Source organism: Hippocampus guttulatus, chromosome 3 (genome assembly GCF_054856545.1).
Source record: "Hippocampus guttulatus isolate MCC_2025c chromosome 3, RoL_Hgut_1.0, whole genome shotgun sequence".
NCBI classification, from domain to species: Eukaryota; Metazoa; Chordata; class Actinopteri; order Syngnathiformes; family Syngnathidae; genus Hippocampus; species Hippocampus guttulatus.
In genome coordinates this window covers 15,042,533-15,065,457 of record NC_141263.1, presented here as the reverse complement: position 1 = coordinate 15,065,457, position 22,925 = coordinate 15,042,533, and the positions used below count along the sequence as shown (strand labels likewise).

Sequence of the window (22,925 nt, the reverse complement as noted above, 5' to 3'; positions counted from 1 at the left end):
ATCATACTTTCAAGTCAAGCTGTTGAGCCGCCCTCTCATGGCAACAAACACGTACTGTAATTAGTACATTTCAAACACAATCTGCTACGGTCACAATTGATGCCAAGGCACTCAAGAGTGTGCAGGCTGGCTAATGGCTAGCCAGTTAGCAGCCAGCACCTAACCTGAGCTCACAACATCCAACTCCACACTCTCATTCACTCACTTCCTCATCACTCACCAGGCCAGGCTTCACCTGGACTCTGCCTCTCTGAACACGTGCACTCTCAGAGTGCTGTGAGAGCGTCAGAGTGACTTTTCCAACGCGCCCTGTCTTGACAGCAGTGAACGGGCTCTGGTTGGTTTCAAAACTTCCGCTTTTAACTCCGGAAAATATGTTCTTTTTAGTTTAAAAATGGCTTAACTCAACTAGACTCTCGTATCGCATTGTGGTCAAAGGTAAAATCCTAGAAGGTAATGGTACTTTTTAGTGCTGTAAATAATTATTCATGCCACCTTCTTTAATATGCTAAAGAAAGTGGCTACCGGCGGTAATGCACCAAAAATAAAACAATAGTCGTCAGGCAATGGGAATTTTGGTTGCCTTTCCGAGCTCCAATTTCTAAATGTACAAATTGCACCTGAGTATAAATCACAGGACCAACCAAACCATGAAAAAAAAAGTGTGACCCATATTATGAAAACTACGGTAATTATACTGATTTTAATGTAAAATATATATAAACATTCATCTGTCTCACAATTATCCATTATTACCTTGCTGCCCCCCACCCCAAAATGTATGTCCAAAATAATGTATTGCGTTACATTTCTAATAACAGTTTATTGTAGTGTTTTTATGAAATACTACTAATAGAGGGTTCTGTTGCTCCTGACAAAAACCCACCAATGAAATGTGACATAGCATGGCCGACATTCCACATTGACAATATGTAGAAAACAATTATATTTTCCCCCAATATATTTTGGAGATTCATGCTTTCCATTGGGCAGCAAACCGTGGTTGTCATTTGTTTTGCAAAACTAGATAATCAACCCTACAGGCCAACGATTAGTGCAAGCTGTGCTACATTATCAGTAAACACTGTGACAGCATCATTGCTGTAAATATTTATGGAAGCTCGCCGGATGTGCATTTCCCAGGTTGGACCGTGTTTACACAAAGTTGAGGTGTTATTGCTTCGTGAGTGGATTTGGGAATACGTCCTGTTGTATGATCTGAGTGGGCGTTTGAAAGTGTGGGGCCTGGAACTGCAGCACTGAGCATCAATTATTCACATCAGACACCGGTCGGTTTGACAAAACGTGCTGTCAATGAATACTTTAGTCGGAACTGGACCAGGTTCCAACCTCTGTGGACTTTAATTGAATGACGGTGAATCCAGCTAAAGAATCCGCAGGTATTTGCTGAGCGGATATAATTAAATAAAAGTTCGGTGAAAGGAGATATTTCATCTTCCGCCAGCGATAGTGCAAGGTGGTAGTATCCGACAACTTAATCCTTTTTCCAGAGCGATGGCTTAGAAATGCATCATATTGTTACAAGAGAAGCGGCTTTGTAAGATAAACCATCTTCTCTCAAAGTGTTCTGAGATGCAGTCCAGTCTGCGCATTGTAACTTTTCCCGTGGAGAACTGCTCAGATGATGTATTAGCCTCTGGTCACCTGTGCTTGTGATGCAATGTTCAGTTCAGATCCATCTTTGCGGAACAAAACATCCACGCGATGCAATTTTTTAGCTCACCAAAATAATCACCTGTACTGTCCCGACCTAGTCCCGACTTTGTGCTTGTAAGACCGTATTTGGATTTCTGGCGAATATGATGCCACATCAAGTTGTTCATCTTGCTCATGTATGAGCTCACTGTGCTTTGTTTGTGTGCTTTGTTTTTTTTTTTTTTTTCAGGGGACTAGATCTGCTGAGCGTAGAAATTGTCATGCGTTTGATTAATGTGGTTATGTGTTTGTTGGTTTTATTTCTCCCTTGAAAGCTGCGTGTGATGCATCCTTTGAGGACTATATCACACTTATAGAATGCAATATTCAGTCCTAAATTGAGTAAACACAAGCTCCAAATGTCATTGCTCAGAATTAGTTGTTTCATCTTCTGCTAGTTTATTTGTGCAGTGGCTATGTTGTGTTCTAAAAAAATGAAACCCAAGGTAAATCATTTGAAAGACTTTTTCATCATTAATATGACCTATAACAGTTTCAACTCAATTGTTTTCTTTAAATTGTTCTCTTGTTGATTTTCATGTTATTGTTCATTAGGTGCTGTACATATCTTTATCTTTAGTGGAATAGTGGGTATTGATAAATACATTAATCATAGATCATGGATTTGCATCGATATTGTTACTGCTCAAATATATTGGAGCTGTTGCGGAAGCAGCAGTTCCTTTATGCTTTGACCGATTCAATTCTTCTGCATCTGATCAGTTTCTAATCATGTTCGTTTCACAGTTGCGCCACGGTTAAGATCACAATCCACTCTCTTTTTCAGCGAAATCAGAGAGCGTTGCGTTACATGCCTTTGCAAGGGATACTGGAGCATCCGGCTGTCAGGTGAGTTCCATATTGTAGTTGGGGACTTGCAGAACTGTGGTACAAAGGAACACCTTTTGTTTTCCTTATTTTCATGTAAATATGTATGCGATAGATTCGGTCTTGATTGATTTTTAGCCTACTTTACACTTCTAACATTTCAGCTGGTGTTTTGCCAGGTTTTTAATCCAAATAATTGAATTAGATCATTGATCCTCTTGCCACATGGCTACTTGCCAATTGCCTGACATGGCTAATGACTTCTCGTGCTTCAAAAGAAGTCCTGCGGTGGATTGATTTGCACTGTCTTGTTCATTCGCCTCTGCCTGTCAGTCTCAGGTGCACCTCACTTCCACTACACATTTATTTGTGAACAGGCATCACTTGTATTTGTAAACAGATCCATTTCAGTCCAAATTATGTATTACTCCTATTCAATGGAATGCATTGCACGGCCTCGGTTTAATCTTGGAGTCTTCTTCAGTGATTTTCTCCGGGAGAGTGAGAGCAGACTGTGCTGAGGCAATGGTTCAATATCATTGAACAAAGCCAAGAGCACAAACGGGTCAGTGATGTGACATCTGTGACAGCTTGTCATTTTACAGAGTCAGTTTGTTCCTTTTGGATTACATTTTTGTCACCGTGTCCAGTAGTTTTGGTGACCTACATTTTGCATGGAGACATTGTATATGTAATTCCTTTGAAATTAGGTATATGGAACATACTGCCTACACGACACAAACAGCTTTTAATTGAATTATTTCCACTCCTTTAGTGCCCATGTAATGAAATCTAAGCTGTATTTAACTACCAGTTTATCCACCAGAAAGTTCAAACATGTCAGTGTGTCAGTCGTCAGCCCGGAAAGGGGATTCCCAGAGGCATGTGTGCTAGTTGGCAAGCCAACTACTAAACATAGCTTGCTGTTGTACTCGCCATCGTGAGGCTGTCCGTAGTTGATTACTTTAATTGGACCAAGCTCTTAATTGGTCTTTTAACCCCGTCTGCTTAGGTTGTTTTACGTCAGAAAGCTATTGGATGAAACTGGCACTAAATAAAATTGTATGAGTATTAGAGTGGTTCCGATTATTGCATAATCCTCTGGGTCCAGCAATTTTCTGTTGACCAGTCCAAGGAGAGACCTTAATTCTGCCATAGAGCATAAATGTGTTTGATATCGGGAGGCAAACACTGAAAATTAAAGTTGTCGTTTCCATGTTTTTTCTCTCACAGCCATCTCTACGCTCAGACGTGGGAGTGACAAGTCCTAGTTCAGGGACGACATCGGCAAAGTCAGCCACTTCGTTCTACTCGTTCAGCGCAGCTAATCCCAGAAGACGTCCTTTACAGGACCCTCCGCCCATTGGTCAGTACCACTTTCATCAAAGATTTGATTCAATGCCCAACTCTCCTCTTTAGGCAAAATATTTTATTGAATCAAATTCCTTGATGTGGCTTATGCCACACAAAAAAAAAAGTTTAATGCGATGAACCAGTATACTGCATTAAAGGCATATCCTTGAAATACTGTATATCTCATTGATTTTTTTCCCATGAAGTTGTTATACTTAGCTTCCCTGAAAAGGTTAGTCATTAAGAATGAAAAGAGTAGTAGATTATTGGGATTTATGATGACTGATGGTTATGAACTATACTCACTCATCGTGTACCAAAACAACACCTTTACTAAAGTCATCAAAAACATTGTTTTCTTGTCTTTTATCTGGAGTTGGTTTTCTATAGTTGTGTTTTTATGGGGACACATCCTCTGTCTTGTGTTTGTTTGTGAATGATTAAATGCGCCTTCATCTCTTCCCACAGATCCTCTACAAACAAAAAAGGTTCGCAAGGTCCCTCCTGGCCTGCCTTCATCTGTGAGTGGAAGATCATCTACCTCTCATATAAATAGATTTAACAGTGAGCTAACTCCAGCGCGTGCACCCGCACGCGCGCGCACACACACACACACACACACACACACACACACACACACACACACACACGCACGCACACTCACGTAGATCTGTGCTACTCAGAAGGCCAACCTGTCAAGGCCTGTACACAAAAAAGAGCGCTCTTGACATTATCTCCACAGTCGCTGAATGGGGATTGGTTGCTTAGCACTACTGTTTGTCTTTACCCGCAAAGTTGTGGCATCTTGTATTCGTTGTTCAACACAGCATTGTATGATGCTCAAAGCGTGTTTGTGTAGTTTTGTGTGCTCGCATGTGTGTTGTGCGTTTGCACTGGAGGTGATTGATTTTCAGCGGTGCCCTGTCACAGTCCAGCCTCCTCACAGGCTCTCCGGGGAGAAAGAGAGGCTGTCAGAGCGGATCCCCAGCTCTGCTCTTTTGATGTTTAATTAGTCATTACGTCGCTGAACAGGAGGACAGACAGAGATTAATAGCACAGAATATCTGAGAATTCTGCTGGTAATGATCCCAACGGAGCAGAAACCATTAGGATGCAGAGAAGTGTGGAGCTCAGCTTGCCTTCACTTAGGCGGGGGGTATTTGGAGTTCATTAATATGCATAAATCACAAAGTCAGATGTTCGTTTGTAAAACCTTAGTGATTTGCCAAAGTTCTTTTTTATTTTACATACAGTATATCAAATCCTTGATTGAGTTCCTTTAACGGGTTTGTGACTGCTCTTTATTTTTAACAAGAAGCAACTGGTTTGCTAAATCCAACCCCCGCCCATCATTATCAAACAATATTTCTTGTTTTGGAAAGGGATTCTGAGACGGGCTTTTCCCTTCAGTGCTTTGATATTCGTCACCTCCACCGCGGTTCCTCAAAGATCAAATGTTGAACAGGCTTCAGAACATAAAAGGCTGACGTGTGTTTTGTTTCTGGATTTGTATTTGAAAAGAAGTTTGTCAGCGCATGAGGGAGAGAAGGTGTCTGCGGCAGCAGCAAGCACGCGAGCTGCCTTCTTCCTCTTAAGTAAGTGATATATCTGAGGTCTTGTCAGACGGAGGGGGAGGGGGGGCAGGCAAAGAAGGGGTGCCTGGCGGGTTACATCTCTTTGTTGTGTAAATGGGCGCTGGGCTTTTATTTGTCACTACTTAACACATGGGTGCAGGTGCGCTTGTGTGACTCATAAAAGTACAATCAAGCAGTACAATGGCAGATAGGGAGAAACAGTGACAGAGCATGGAATAAAATACAGCTTCTTCTTGTCACTCAGCGCCGCTCAGGCGATAAAGCCTGGAGCTTGGCAGGATTATCCCAGTTAGTCTTTGATCCCATTTGAAAGAAAAGAGATGGAAATGTTCAAATCAAAGGCTTCAGACCTCTTATAAATTAAAAGAAAACATATTGGACGGGTCGAGTTTGATGTAGGAGTTGGCCTTTAGGAAGTGTTACTGATGCTGTTGATGTTATGTCCACATGAACATAGGAATGTTAAATACATATTCCACTCCTCTGCACTTGAATAGTGGAAGAAAAGATGACTGGATTTCTCTTGTTTTGTATTTTGGCCTTTCCTCTACACATACAGTATACCTGTTTCTTCGGTCGGAAAGTCGCGCTATCGGACTATGACATGAATATTGTTCTGCGTCTTGAACCGGGTGAGATGTCACACTACAAGTCCGTCACCGACCAGACGCCTCACGACCAATCGTTGAGTATGGTCAGGTGCTATGCCGCGTCAAGACAACTCAAAGTAGTCCACGCCTGTCTGCGGCAATTCATCAAAATCGATCTACATTTTTGTAGAATGATGTTAGTATAACTATTGTGAGTTTCTCGAGATAGCAGATGTTGCTCGGCCGATTTCTTTTATGTTTTAACTTGCAAGCAAAAATTTGGGATACATTCTCTTGATGGTCGCAGTGAACTCAACTCAACTCAGTTAGCAACAAGCTGCATTTTGGTAATTGTTGGCAATCGTCAGGACATGCTATTGTACTAAATTCGTTCATTCTGTTTTACAGTAGACACATTCATTATACAAGAGGTGGAACGATGAATCAATAAATCAACAACTCATTTATAATTTAATGAGTCGTTTAGGGACCTTGTTTTATTTAAAATTCTCCATATCCTCAGAATTTCAGCCTCTGAACAGTTAATATTCTCAGATTTCTGCAGTCCTCCATCAAAGCTGACATCTGCTTTTACTTTGGATAACAATGACCAACATTTTTGCCTATTTTCTGTCATGTTACAGACCAAACCAGTAACTGAATCTTAATTTATTTGTGTTTGTGCATTTTCTGCAGTCAGTTTGAAATATTGTCTTGTTTTTGAATGGAGAGACGAAAATCAAAACTCTCTCTCCCACTCTCTCTGTCTCTCTCTCTCTCTCTCTCTCTCTCTCTCTCTCTCTCTCTCTCTCTATATATATATATATATATATATACACACACACACACACACACACTGTATGTATATCCAATTCATCGGCTACTCAACAAAACAATTGACAGATTAGAAATTCTAACTATCTCCAATTACATCCCTCCATTGTATTTTAAGATCTTTTTAGGGGTGACACGGTTCCCAAATTTGTCCTGTCTGTTATGGCCATTGTACCAGTTTATTTCTACACACAATGGTGCGTTAGTCTGCAGTAACAATCTGTGTGGGGGGGGAAAATGATCACTGCAGATATTTTGCTTCCAATATATTTTGGAATCAAATGATTCAACTGATTCAATTCATTGTTTCAGTCTCAATTATACACATTTATGTGAACACACTGCAATAACCTTATAGACTGCCCGTGTGGTACAGGCCGTCCTCAGTTCGTATAAGTAGAGTTGCCAAAAGATCTCAATGGCACAGTCGATAATGGGAAGGCAAATCGTTTCTTCTCATTGCGCAAGAATGGCTACTGAGGGATTTTCCAGCTAATGTTGGAGCAATCCCGGACGAAGTACAAGAAGCTGTGGGCTAAAAACATAAAAGTAAGAAATGTATGATTTCTATATATATACAGTATATATCTACCGTATTTTAATGTGAAGTGAGGAAAAATGTGATTTTGAAAATTCCTGCATGCGCATGGACTGACAGGAAGCACAGCTAAGGTAAGGCGGCGAGAAGGTGAAAAACAGGGTACTTGTAGTGAAATTAGACTATTATCAGCCCGGGTCTGTGTTTGTGCTGCCATCAACGACACAGGAGGTAGCGAGCGGTGGCAGTGCTGAGGGGTACTGAAGCGAAAGCGCACCTGAAGCCGGAGGCAGCTGTGTGAAGAGCCCGCGGTGTACCTGTGAAGCGTAAATGCAGCTGCAGATGCTGCTGAAAGGTTTTGCTGGTGTAAGCAAGCGCGAAAGCCTCACCAGAGACCTGAATAGATGCATGATTAAAAAAATAAAAAAATAAAATACAGGCATGCATGCACTCACACACAGGCAGACACGAACACAGTGCTTCCTTTCATTTTGGTCTACTCCTGGGAATTTTCAAATTTATTTATTTATTTCTGGAATCCCACGCTTTCCTCCTCGCTTGTCTTTGGACTCTTGGCTCTAAAAATAAATGCCGTTTTTAGATCAGACATGCAATGGAAGTTGCAGGTCCAAGCATGATGTTTGTATACACTCCATGATGGGCTTGAATCAAAATATTTACCGGAGCACATCCATGCCACTTTTAGGGTCTGACACCGCCATGCTTCACGATGTGAAGACTATCTGGGCAGGACAGATGGTGATTGCAAACAGTAAAATGTTCATGGCTCTTTTTCATCTTACACCGCATACAGACACACTCCTCTCAAATACACATACTTTTCCCCATGTAGTCCTCTTGCTGCAGCCATGTACATGCAGCTGCTTATTTGCAATCAGCGCTTATTATTTTAGGAAGCAGTTGTGTGTGCTACTTCCAGGCCATTTCAACTCCTTTGCTCTGAATAATGAATGAATGATTAAATGTATCAATCTCTGACAGATAAGCAACTTTGGTATGTTTGTTGTTGTTTTTACATTGTGTTTTTGTGTGCCGGTTGGGGGAGAAAAACAAGTGTGACTGTATATCCCCAGAGACCGGAATGAATTCAGTCACAAAAATGAACAAAAAGGGTTTAAAATTAGAGCATCTTTGAAGTTGACCAGTTTCTCAGTTTGAAATAATGTCCGGTCTTTGATTAAAAGGATGGAAATTAAAAAACGTGCGTTATCCAATTCATTGAAAAATAATCAACAGATTAATTGATTATAATAATTATTAGTTGAAGCCCGATAAAGTGTTACTACTCTGGTACATTGAGATACTTTTTGCTCAGCAGTTTTATTTATCTTCAGTATCTTTTCTTGCTTGCGCGATCTTTTGTGTCTGTTTGTCTGAGAGACTTTGTGCCTCGGGCACTGTCATGCGACCGTTTCGCCAATCCAACCTAACCACTAGCGACGTTTGACTCCATTTTACCAATCAACATTGAAAACGGCGCACACCTTGCAGTCACAAGAGGCAGAACACCCCTGGCCTTACATTCAATCTTTTTTTTACCTGACAAACTAGAAAAAAAAGACTGCTATGCCATGCCCGGGAGGCATCTGTCTGCCTAAAATTTTCCACATTTCAGCCGAAAAGAACTTCACTTTGAACTTGTGGTTTCTCTGTCTGGTGAGCGTATTCTGCTGTTTCACAAGTGTAAACAAAGTACCGGTAAGTGAATTTAAGACCCTTTCTTGATTTTCTAACGATTTAAGTTATCATTGTTTTACATAGTTATATTGTTGTGCAAGTTTCATCTTTTTATTTTATATTTTTAGCTGCATGACATTTATGCTTATTATCGAAAAAAAAGATTCGTTACTTAACCAGTTGGTTGCGGGGTATTTTATTTTATTTTTCTGAGTACTCTTATTCAAGTAATTATTTGAACGAGTCATGCGTTACCCCAAAGTAAGAGTGCTCTTACTCGGGTGTGATTTTTGTTTGCTCCACCCTCCTCTGCTCACAAAACAGATCACAAAAAACAGATGTTGGAGTTTGGAGGTTCCTTTGTAATGTGTAATCGTTTTCTTGCTTGATTGGCCTGTATAAAGCCAGTGCTGAGGTTGAAGGTCATAGCATTTTGTCATTGAGCAGACAGTCTGATTTGCTTGGAGATGCTGATGGGCAAGCTGCATAGGCACCTGTTTGACAGGAGCAGTGAGGAGAGATTCTGTCGCTCATGGGGGTAGGGGGGGTGGGGGAGTTGCATCTTGGAGGATATTTGTGGGAAGCTGCAAAGACATAATGCGAATGTGTGTGCATGACAGTTTGTTTGTGTAAATACCATTTCCCCCCCACAATTCCCTGTCAGAGGCGCCATGGCTTGATGTGCCACTTCTCCCCAGCTTCAGTGTCGTCGACGCGGCTGCGAGAGAAAAGAGAGAAAGTGGTGGGGTGAGAATCAGATCCCCTCAGGGACTTTTGCAAGTAAGAACCCTGAGTGGGGATGACAAAAAAGATTGACGTTTGCTTCTGACAGGTCACTCAGACACCCTCGTTTTGGAGAGATCTGAACTGCGCGAGCTGTATAAAAGGAGGCCTGTTCTTGGCTCCCGAAATGTTCCTCGCAGTGCTTTTTGGTGGCGTGACATTCAACACACTTTTCTCCTCATCCAGCTTTCCTTAACAGTGTAAAGACTCGAAAAGAAAACGTTGGACTACTGTAACAACAGGACGTTTCTATTTCTCATAAAGCTTGTCACTTTTTTTCTTCTTTTTAGTCACACACGTTAGGCCAGGTTTTGATAACACTCTTGCTTCAATAACATCTTGAAAGCAGCGTGTTGACAGCTATGCCGAGCGGGCAAAATAGTAAGATTTTAAATGAAATGTCGGGGTCATGAAATGCGCTTATGTAAGGTGTCTCCACGTGATAAAATCGTAAAATTGCCCGTGCAACCGACAATGTTCCAGGCTTTGCCCTGACCCCAGTTAGCAGGCTCCCCTGGGACGGCTTCATCAGATGGCAGATTAGATAGACACTGCTGGTTTGACTGGGATGATGTTGAACAGTCACAGCCTCCTCTGGGATCATGAGCTTACTGTTTGTCTTTGTTTGGGTTGCTAAAGTGTACCACTAACATTAGAAACTGGAGATAATGGAACAGGCAAACACGCCGGCGGCCTGACCCTCTTTCATCTGCGAGGAGGAGAAGGAGGTAAAAGGACAATGAGTCTGAAAATAATGCACAGATTTTTAAGTCCTTACACACGAGCTGGCCTTTTGCTAATTATCAATGGTAGGGTCGCGTGACTTTGCGACATGAATGCAAACCTCGATTTCAGATTGTTGGCAAGCTCGAGAACGCACACGCTGATCACAGTCACAAAGGTGGTTGTTTAAAGGCCTGGAGGAAGAAAGATAACAGTATGAGGACATTTTTCTGTTTCAGTTTAGGGCCGTCACAAACTATTCTTTTTAGAATTGGCTATTTTTGTGGTTGACTTTGCCGAGTCAGCCTATTTTGACTTTACATTTTTGGGGGGAAATCTATTTTCCAAAAAAACGAGACCAAGAACAACTCCCTGTTCCCTTATCGTGAGTGTGTTCAGAAATATGCTCCGAGCGTGCACTGCTTAACTCCGACTGTTGGTAAACGCAAATCTGCGGTTTGGTTATTGTAAGTGCTCCTGAAAAAGAGTGCTGGAGTACAGTGCATTTGGCAGTACAGGTAGAAGGAAATGAAAGAGGTTCAAGCTCAAGCTGCTGATCGTTTTAGAACATAGGATGCATTTGAAAATGAACGGGAGAGAATCAGACTCTGCCTCTCCGAACACACAGATATTCATTGGACGACAGCATTATTAATGTTGCCAGAAACGGGTTCAACACTGAGGGCTGTCACTTTCGTAAATCTGATTTTGTCAGCCACTTGTCATAAGCGTGCGTGTTTTATCCCTTCCTTTACCAAGATTAAAAAGGAAAAAACTCGTACTCCACCTTTGTCCCACATTAAATTCACCGAAGACTCAAAATTGCTCGGAGGTGTGACAGTGAGTGTGTTGAGGTTGTGTCTTTTTATTGTATGCACCCTGTGATTGACAGGTGAATCGTCCTCTTGCCCGAAGTCAACTGGGATAAATTCCAGCTCATGCACAGCACTAATGAGGACGAGCATTATTTTTAAGTGGCTGGATGGATGCCTCAAACTCAACTTTTGTTTAACTTATGACACACATTTTTGTTTGAATGTCAAACTGCAAGAACTTTGTTGGCTTTAGCAGGACAGGATATTTGTCCCAATTTAATAACTTACACAAGAATACACGATAAAACCGACTGTGGCATTTAAAATTTGAAAAATAAAATATAAGGTCCGTACCAGTCTTGAGCATAAAACAAGTTCTAAGTATGAGCTTGTATGTCTGAGTCGTACATCAGGCTTGAAATGGAGGTGGTTGTCCTAGAAGCTCAGAGTCCACTGGGTCTTTTCTTTAATAAGCTCGGTCACTCCTTCCCCTTGACTCTCATCTTTTCCAGGAGCCCCAATGTTGCTCTGACCTTGCTGATGCAGCCGGAGCTGAATATTGAATTAGGATAATTTTTAATTCCACTGAAACTAATCCTCGAAGTACTCGCACCACTTACGTTTCACAATTGAGCCATCTTGTTCTCATTTTGTCTTCCTCTCCTTCACATAGCTCTTCCGTTCTTATTGTATCGCACTAGGATACTCTGCCTTACTTTCTTTGCAAGCCACACAGCTTCCCATTTGTCCACCTTTATTATGGGGGAGGAGGGAGGGCAAAGGAGAGGAGAAAAAAGGAGAAAATTGATGAGATATTCCATTGAGAGCCCATCCTGAGTGGCTCGAACATAACACCGTAACCCCTTCTGCCTATTCAGACAATACTCACAATGGTTGTACTGTTTATGACATTATGAGCTTACAATATAAACAGATTCAGCCTATTCGCTATGTTTAAATGTTTTAAAGTTCCAAAGTTAATAAGATCGATATCAATGGTTAGAGAAATGAAGGCAATTGAGGAAAGCTTCCAAAATGCAGTTTGACAGGAAGTCTGGCAGGGAGAACAAAATCACAAGATGTCTTATGGAAGTCTTGACTTGGCAACTGCAGCGCAATTGTTTCCAAGTATGAGTTTAGGATATGAAAAAAAATGCCCGAAGATGATTTTTTTTTGACAGGTAGAGTTGCTGAAAGAAAGAACACATTGTCATTAAGCTCCTTTTGGTTTTTCAATCCAAAAAAATAACACTGGGGGTTGAATAATTTGAGTTTTTTTTTTTTTTAAGTCGACGCTAAGGTGATGATAGTCGAGTCACGGCTGGCGGGAGGATTTAGAGTATTTATCACTGAAATGTGCTTTTATTATATTGAGGATTGACTTGCATATTTTGCAAGTGACTGTTCTCCCGGTCTCCTATTTAGTAAAATATTTCCACACGTGTGAGGCACCACTGCAAGTTTGCCGCGCCGACAGACCACCTATAGATTGCAGAGGTGTCTATTCTCTGAATGCCAAAGCACACAGTTGGCAATAATATTGACTTAAAGTTGCTCTATAATTTTCATTGCGCGGTGATAAAGCCGATGCGTCGACTACTCTGTTCAACTGCTCCACTCGGTACAATTTTGATGAACCACTGACTCATTGTCTAACAATTTAATCAACCTAAAGTTACAAACTTTAGGCATGACAACCTCTCCCTATGACTAGTAGTAGTGCTTTGGTCATGGAATAACATCCCAGGCAAATGGGAAGTAAAAAAGATGAACTCCCTCTTAAAAAAGTATAAAAAAAAAAAAAAAACAGTGGCTCAATGGCCCTGGGTCATTGTAGCACTGTGTCTGGCCAACACATACCTTAAAGACGGCGCAGTACAAATAAAATAAATAAATATGATGAAACCAACACAGTCGTTCGTTTTAACCAAATATTTTGAGTTTCAAATCGACAATGTAATGTTACCACATTGCGTGCATTCTGTGATGAGGGATACACCCCACAATTTGTTTAATGGCTTTCGTTGTCGAGGTTGCTGCAGCAACCCACTTCAAGTAAAATTATTCAAGCTAAATGCATCTCTGAGAAAAAAAAGCATGTTATAATTTCATTGGAGCATCATGTTTTGTTAACCTGGATATATACTCCCGTAATTCGCTAAATATATCATTAAACCTGAAGGGTTGCATGCTCCAAACAGATCAGGAGAAGCTTACGCATGCTTTTATATCCAGTAAACTTGATTATTATAATGGTTTTCTGACTGGACTCCCTCAGAAGAGCATCAAACAGCTGCAGCTCAGGTTCTGACTTCCAAAAAGAGATCACAACATATCCTTAAGACGTTACACCGGCTCCTAATTAGCTGTAGATTAGATTTTAAAATTATGCTACTTGCCTATAAATCACAAAATAATTTAGATCTGGAATATATTCAATAAATGCTCATGGAATATAAAACCAGTAGGGTTCTGAAGTCAGCAGACTCGGGTTAATTAGTGCAGCTTAGAGTTCAAATCAAGCATGGTGCATCAGCATTTAGCTGGTATGCTACACACAAATGGAACAAGCTGCTGTTCACCCCAAGTGGAAATGCTTTTAAATCCAGGTTAAGAACTTCGCTTTTTCCCCCCCAATACCTATGATAAAAGCGACGCACCACTGAAAATTAATTGTCCTTCATTCAATTAGTCAGCGTGTATAAACAATAATAATCAATTGCATGTGATTCCCTGAGCAAAGTTTAAGAGGATCAGAATCAGAATCAGAATCATCTTTATTGGCCAAGTATGTAGAACACACAAGGAATTTGTCTCCGGTATAACACGCTGCATTAGTATCATCGTAAACAACAAATCATTGAACCATTTTAGAGTAACCAGTAGCAGTATTTGTAGTGTATAATGACTGACTCACCAAAATGTATGTCTCTACTCATGCCCACTTCAAACTCTATAAATATTAGAATCATCGTTTTTATATTTTTGAATTTATGGACCTGGTCTAAACATTTCCGCTTCATATGCTGGCTTTCAGCAAAGACATTCTCACCTAATGTATGCACAGTACGACCAATCGTCACCAAAAATTATCTGCATGATATTCATGCCTACTTCATACTCTGAAAAAATACTTAAATCATCACATATTTAGAATCCAATATTTTACATTGTATAGACATTGTTAAGCCCTTACCTCTTCATATGAGCTCATACACAATAAAAATTAACGTCACTTAATGCACAAATAATATGAGCGATCATCGCCATTATTTATGAAAAATGTGCTTGATTTTCACCAAAGTCGATGTGCACATGTATATGCATGCCCACTTCATACTCCGAAAATATTAGCACATATTTTGGACTGAATACATGCTGTTGCCTTTGAAAACCGTTTTTGACATGGTCACAACAACTTGGCTGTGGACCACATGTTAGAAAGCTTTAATGTCGGACCCTGGTGGTACTACGTCACAACACTTTGTATATATTTATTTGCCGAATCTTATTCTTTTGCTGAATATGATATATTTCAATTTTGTCAGCAGTTTGCTGTAAAAACAATGTTTGATGCATCACTTTAACACTGCCCCATATTGCCCATCATAATACTGTTCAAACAAAATACAGTACTACACAAATTAATAACTGGTTTTTCATCTCAATATTGGAGATCGTAGAATTTATTCAACTATTGCATATGACTACAATGGATGGAAACCTACATATGCATGCATTTTTGGAGGGATAAGATGAGGGGCTAATATCCACAAGTGCACCCCCCAGATTCCCGAAGTAAGCCCTCTCTAATTAGAACCAGAGCTTCTTACAGGAAACAATCTTTCCGTCTGGTGACATCATTGCCAAATCCATGGCTGAGAGTGAGATGATCTCAGCATGTGGATTTGCTCATTGTTTTTGCAACAGCCAAACAAATTCCAAGAAAAGCACGCCGCGGTGACTCGTGCGTCTTTAGAGAGGGTAGCGTGAACAGGTGGGCGGAGCCTGCCCTTTCTTCTCCTCCAAGACTGAGGTTTTTTTTCCTCCACTAAGTCATTGCTGTTAGCTTTCTGTCGTGATTTAAAACCTGTCATAAACTTTGCCCTCTTTTGAGATGCGTACTCATGCTGACCTTCTAATTAGTGTTGCAGTGACGTAAGCCAGTCGCACGCTCTCCTGAAACAAATACCCATTTCCTTTGTCCTTTAATGTTTCCGCACTCACGACACAGAGCTGGGCCTGGACTTGTTTTAGCCACCTTCAAACACTTCTATCAGTGCCATTTCTTCCTGAAAGCATCAACTTGAAACGGCTCCAGATATAAAGCGGTTGCAGAATGTAGAGCCAGTGTTTTGGAAGACTTTGAAAGAGGTCGGCAGAAGAAAGGAGGATAAATAATAACACTACTAAAGGCAAAGCATAATAAAGACCTAGTTTTCGAGGGACTTGAACGCTTTAATCTTTCTGTAACAATATTTTCGTAAATGAGTTTGCAGGCCTGTGTTTAGTCCGGGAAGCTTTGAGTGCTAGTCATGAAAGGCTCCAGTAAGGCTGGGCTTTCAATGGAATATCGTATCAATCCTCTCCTTTCTTCTGCTCCCCTTTGCCCTCCCTCCTCCCACTCGATAAAGGTGGATAAATGGGAAGCTGTGCGGCTTGGAATGACAGTAAAGCGTAATCAAAATGGCTGTTGATGTTTTGCTTCCCACTCCAGCGCGCCCCATTTCTAGGGAGGGGTGGGGGGCACCCTCACTCGGGTTTACGAAACGGAGCATAATTTTCCTGCAGCGACGTCACGAGCCAGCCCCCTTTTGCAGCTGTTGCATGCTTCACAGTGTTTACACACGCTTCTGAAGTAAATCTTATATTCCAGCGACACTCGCATATTTTACATCTCGCCCAGTAAATAATACACGTTAAGTCCATCTTCCCTTTTGGATGCTGAATGCCGCGTTTGCATCCGTGCTCACACTGTTTAATGACTTCTAATCTGTCTGAGAGCTGTCTGTGGGCACACGGGGACAGTGTGTTGCCAAATGAGTGGGTCCAATCATCATCAGAAAAAAAACTCCTCCGGGTTGAAACGTGAAAAGAAATCTGGCTTCCTGCTTTCATTTAAATGACTCAGATATTACAGTATGTATGAAATCCAGGGACACATTAAAGTATTTTAGTTCCAATTTGTCGAGGTTCTTCTGCAGAAAATCACAATTTTTTATGCTTGGAATTCCCCCCCCCCCCCCCCCCCCACCATACCACCACCACCACCCACCCACCCTAAATCGGCTCACACATTTGTTTTCTGTCCCACCCACTTCCCTTTATCTTTTTTTTTTTTATACCCACCTCCTCGCTGGTTCCCTTCCCCCCTCGTCCTTTTCCTCTTTGCCTCAGCATTCAGCGGCTTAAGAGAGGGACGTACCACACGCGCCACTCCCTTCTGACAGCCCCCCCACCCCTTCGCTCGGCACGCAATGGTTGCGTCCTGCTTTGCATAAGTTTCCTCTGAGTGAGCAGTGTGGAGGCCAGCATTGAAAGAATTATTAGTCCCTTTTGAACGCTTTGGATGTATGTCCAGAGAGCTAGTGTCCTGTTGTAATATTTTTCCAAATTTGTTGAGGTTATAATGTATTGCGCGTATCCCATCCCCGGAATGGGAAGTAACTCTTTAATGTACTACTACAATGGGAAATCGGTGAGTAATCTTTTTGGGGGGGATTTGTGTATGAGGTGGAAGACGTGTGTTTGTCTTACCAGACTCAACTTGTGTCTGTTGTGTGGCGGTGCTCTTGTTTTCATGTAAAAACACAAATCTTATGGATGTGAGAGTTTGCATGTGATCGCATGTGTGAGATGCAAGGTTCCAGATTCTGACATTGTAAACGAATAATATGTTTCCATGTAAATAATAGCTTCATCTTGCTACGAAGTGTTGGTCTTCCCTTATTCAAAGGTGAAAAGCAGGAAAAAAGTTGTGCCAAACTTTTTTTTCCCCCCATACAATGAAGCGCTGTGGGTTTTTTGGACCAATGTATTTTCTCTGGCTGGTGGCTGGAGCTTTGAGACGGGATTGAAATAATAATAGTGGGAGTCTGGGAATGATTAGGGGCAAGAAGTCTGCCTGTTGAGGTTTGACTTTCCTGTTTGCAGATTGAGCTCCAAGCACCAGTGTTTGCTGCTCTTCCATCTGCTTTTAATCACATCGGCATTCTTGACACCACAGGAAGCCGAATGTGATTTCTGAACATCTCCGTCATAACCTCTTTGATATTTGTTTGTCTCAAACTTCCAGAGTGCCTTTTTGTAAATGCATGCAGGCTTTTTTTTCCTTCATCTTCAGGAATGCTGAAGTTGTTTGGCTAGAATTGGTTGCCTTTCTGTTGATTATTTGTTTGAAATTGAAAGCGCATACTTCTAAACAATAGCTCTAAAGTTTTGTAGCACCCCTCCTGTTATTTTTCTGTCATAAACAAATCACACCTTACGGATTTCCACCTGACCATCATGGGTCATCTTGAAATCAAGAATTATACTGTTTTGATATTGCTGTAGTCAAGATCATCTGAAGCTTCCATTTCAATTGTCCTTGGAACCAGTGACAGCGTTTCCTGTGTCCCCAATGCACCCAGATGACTTTGATCTCCTTTCATATTAAGTATTAACAGCCTTTGGTTACCGTTAGCGATGGGGAGGAAATGGGTAGCATGTGGACGAAACAGGGCTGTGATCAAAAGCGCTTGTTAAATACTTTTTTTTTTCTGGATTCCTTTGGAAGGAAATGAGAAATGTGGTGCTCATTCTGTGAATCAACTTGATTAAAATGAATTTGTTGTCATGTAGAGTTGCTTAGCAGGCTCACCATCTGGATCGCTGGGAGAATTCACAGTGGGCCATTGACTTGTGAGCTGATGGCACGGAACCAATACAGATGGAGCAGCTCACTGAGCTTTCCTTCCGACTGAAGTGAAAGCCTTGCAGTTATCAAGGCATTTTTTGTGTTGTTTCATCCCGCTGCAAATGCGTGTCGTACACCATTCTCGCTACAAATTTGAAGAAGGTGACATGTTTCCTGCTAGTTGTGGTTTCAACTATCTTTGGTTTCCAGAATTGAGCCAGTCCTTACAACCCCCTTAGTGTGCATACATGAATTCCCTTTGAATTAATTTCTCTGCTGTGACTATACGTGATCTGACTTCTTGTTTAGTTTGATTTTGAAGTGATTGATTGGTTGTTTTAATTTGTCCGAAATCAAGTTTTAAACATTTTTTGTCTGGATATATTATTAACTTTATGGGCAAAAAACCCCCAAATCATATTGCTCATGGAATTTGCCCTCGTTGAGACATTATAGTGTCAGTTGTATGCTTGGAAAAAGTCGGGGCTCGTTGGCGGGCATCATGCACAAATGTTGAAGGTGAGAAGCAGTTGGAAGATGTGACATGTCTGTTGTGCACACTAAGCACCATAAGAGTGCAACAACACTTGGACATACATCAAAAATGCTCCAATGACATGCATCACAAAAAAAGTACACATCATTAGACTGCGCTCAGCCCGCCATATTATTATGTCCAAATTATATTTTATGACTATTTCTGTGACCTTCCTGTCTTTATATTGCGTCACCAGGATCACTGAATATATGGTAGAATATAACCCATTCAAATGAATGGAAAGGCCATTAATCTGTTCCATTTTTTTCTCTTTTTTTTTAATGAGGAAAATAGAACTCTATAATGTGATACTGCAATATTACAATGAAAAAAAAATAACGCTGGTCAACAGCAAATTTTAATCAGCTATTGCTTTGGGTCCCTAAAAGTATTTTTGATGCTGATTTAAAAAAAACGTCTTTACTTTATTCCAGCAGATCACATTTTTCCAGATATTTTGATTTTTTGTTTTGTTTTTAAGTTTGACCTGTAAAAGCCTGTCCAATATGGATTTACCATAAATTGTAATATATTTGTATGACGTCTCAGGAAAAAAAAAATCAGCCTGTTGCTGAACATAACCCTTTATTCATAAATATTACTAAATATACTATTATATTACAGATCACATTATTGTTATTATCATGTTATGAAAACCTGATATGCAAGAGAACAAAACAAGGGCAGATTCGGGATCTTCACCAAAAAAAGATATATCTCTACAAGTTTACTTGCATCTCTGATCAAACAAAATTGTTATAAAATAAAAAATGCTGACCTCTGTAATGAAACAATTTTTGTCACACTTTCTGCTTCAATGTGCATTGTGCTGCTCATTGTTTGATGTGTGCCTAAGCCACCTTTGGGCTGAAATAAAATGCTTCTCGGCTTCTCAGCATGGCTGTAATATTAGTCATTCTTCACTGAGGATGAAACATATATTCCTGTGATTGTTGTTTTATTATCTGTCTATTTGTGTTGCTGCACCGTTTGTGTCAAGCTATTCATTGCATGAAGCTTAACAACACCGCCGCTAGCCCGTGTGCCTTTTGGAGTTTCCCATTGCATGTTAACATGAAGGTAATCGAGGCTATGTGGTTATTTTTAAACACACATGTAATCCTCTGGCAGGATTAAGGGCCCCTTTGCAATGAAGCAAGCAAGGAAGGAGTTCTCTTCAAAAATATCAGATTTCAGAAATATAAAAAAGGAAAACAAGGCACTGGAACAATCTGCGCAAAAACTACATGAACTCAAATCCCCAAAAAAGATTCAAAATAACAAACAAACAAACAAACACGACATGGGGACGTGGCAACTGACAGGAGGAACAAACAATGGACCGACAAGGACTGAAGGAAAGCAGGGAACTAAATACAAGCAAACTGACAAGACGACAGGGAGAACCTGGACAAGACACAAGCTGCTGAGGGAGCTGATTGGTAGACACAAGGGGTCAGGTTGAAACAAAGAAAAACTTAATGAACAAAACATGTATAATACACACAAGGAAACAGACATAACATGAGAAACTAAATATAACTGAACCAACAAAAAAACTGATCATGACAGTTTTATTTTTGTTTGTTATGTAATCACAGTCACCTTCTACCTCTTTTTGGAAGAATACAATTCATTAAGTCACATCACACGTGTCTCAAGGCACCAGTGTAGCACAACTTTTACCATGGTTAAACATACCTTACATTCTAAACCTTTTTTACTATGATAACACAACACAACACAAGTAATATTACTTCTGGATGATTATCCTGTATATTTCAGTTTGTATGTTTAGGTTTTAAGAAAGAATCCCCAGTAAGGCTGAAGTGACTAATGTATGTCTGTGCTGGCCTGCTTATCCGGGTGAATGATGACTTTTAATTAATGGTCTTGTAAAAGGAAACCCAGACGGGCATGCTCCTCCATAGGCCGCCGGTGTTTGGAATGGTTTATTAATGCTTTGACCGGTTAGCCTTGGGTGAAAAAAAGACAATTAGCATTATCCAGTGCCATATGCTGCCCATTGAGTAGCAAAGGACAAAAGCCTGGGCTCCCGTGCGATGCTAACCTGAGCTCTCATGTAACTAATATCACCGCCAGTCACATGTGTAAGCCAGAGGACCCAGGAGAGCTCCGCCCCTGCCAGAGCACTTTAATTACACACCCCGACAACAACGTGCTGGAGTCATGCTCGCTCAGCAAAGCAGCCGGAGTTCTCAGTCCACCCGTGTCCTGCATATGTATCACATTCACATGTGCTGTGCAAGTGCAAACGTGTGTATGGGATTAGCATATTTTCCATCAATTCTGCGACAACCCGTAAAATGAAAATCATTTCAGCAGGTAAACAACCATAATGGTCATCAAGACTTGCAACAGTGATAAAAGCTGATCCGTTGATTAAGATTAAGAAAACCTTTATTAGTCTCGCAATGGAGAAATTCCTAATTCACAGCAGCAAAGTTATGAAAGGAAGAAGTAGAACAACAAAATATAGGAGCTGCTGGAAAGGCAGCCACTCTCACGGCACCATTTTGAAGTCAAAATAACAAAAATAACACAACACAACACAACACATAGGACACAGACAGTCGTGCAATCTTCACCACTTTTCTGCATACACTTTGTTGTCTGAAGCAGTTCTAGATGAAAGAGGAGAGGATCAAAGTGTCCTTTCACCAGTGGATCAGAGACGTCATGCTGAAAATGTGCACACGTCTGCTACAAGCTAAGTATTGAAAGCAAACACGAAGCTGTAGCGTCCATTGACGAAAAGAGATTAGTTCACTTTTCCTGACCCACGTAATCCGCTTCAAACTCCAAGCCGCGACTCCCAGTTCCAAATCCGCATCGGCGCTCCGCGCTAACGCTCCTATCTTCTCATCGTCGGCTCCTGATATCATATTGCCTCAGTGATTGGTAATTAATTGTATGGCGTTTGTCAGAAAAGTTCCAGGACTGCTGTGACAAAGTATATATTCCAAACACATAGTGTTTTCACCTTCACTGAGCACCAGATGATCAACCAGCACGTCTACAAAGAGCTCATGTGGTGTTTTATTTGTTCAATGTGAGAGCGAGAGTTGTGGTAAGACAATTTGTGGTCACCACATCATGACAATGCATCTACTCACAATGGAGTATCTGACAATTCCTGGCCAAGAAGAACATCCCTGTGCTGGAACCACCTGACCCGACCTTGTTCCATGTGATTCTGACACAGATTTTTTTCATCATTGTATCTTACCGTATTTCTTGGACCAAATGCGCACTTAAAATCCTATTATTTTCTCCAAAATTGATAGTGCTTTGAACCTTTTGTCTTTATGAATGTCATCTTTTGAGTTCATCGTCTAAAATTCTAATTCCTTTCTGTTATGTTAGCTTTCTCATTCATATACGCAACAAATCACGAGCAGTCGTCTGTTTTCGTCATACCAGAACTAGGAACTAGTTCATTCTTTTGTAACTTTCTTTGGTGAATTTTCCTTCCGCATTCCAAAAACATGCATGGCAGGTTAATGGAGCACTCAACATTTTCCTTAGTTGTGATTGTGAGTGTGAATGGCTGTTTTTTGTCAGTATGTGCCCTGCGACTGACTGGCGACCAGTTCATTATGCTGTCAGCTGGGATAGGCTCCAGGAGCACCCCTATTCAGGATAATGGGTGTTGAAAATGGATGGATGGTTGTGAGTGTGAATGGTTGCTGTTTGTCTATGTGTAACCTGCGATTGGCTGACAACCTTTTCAGGGTGTACCCCGCCGACAACCTGAAGACGGCTGGGATAGGCTCCAGCACGCCGTGAACGCGGTTCGAATGATTGATGAATGGGTTTAACATACAATGATTCCCAGAAATAATGTGCCTAATAACTAAAATAGACCCAGTCATTGATAATGGCCCTAATAATACACCTAATAATAATAATGGTCCGTAAAATAGGTGCAATTACAAGAATAAATACAACTAACATTTATCTCATCCTTCTGTTGTGCCGTTGCTCTGAATGCC

The 22,925-nt window shown here is 40.9% G+C and overlaps 1 protein-coding gene across 4 annotated transcripts in view; it reads left to right on the top strand.

Annotated features, from left to right (window-relative positions):
- tcf12 (transcription factor 12) overlaps positions 1–22,925 on the top strand; it is a 69,037-nt gene that overhangs the window by 25,643 nt on the left and 20,469 nt on the right. For all 4 annotated transcript variants that reach the window (XR_015100443.1, XR_015100442.1, XM_086106984.1 and 1 more), the window contains exons 6-8: positions 2,504–2,565; positions 3,778–3,910; positions 4,366–4,418. Coding sequence is in view for 2 of the 4 variants with exons in the window: in XM_086106984.1 (XP_085963110.1) it covers positions 2,504–2,565; positions 3,778–3,910; positions 4,366–4,418 (248 nt within the window). In the remaining 2 variants the exon portion in view is untranslated. The remainder of the gene's footprint in view (positions 1–2,503; positions 2,566–3,777; positions 3,911–4,365; positions 4,419–22,925) is intronic.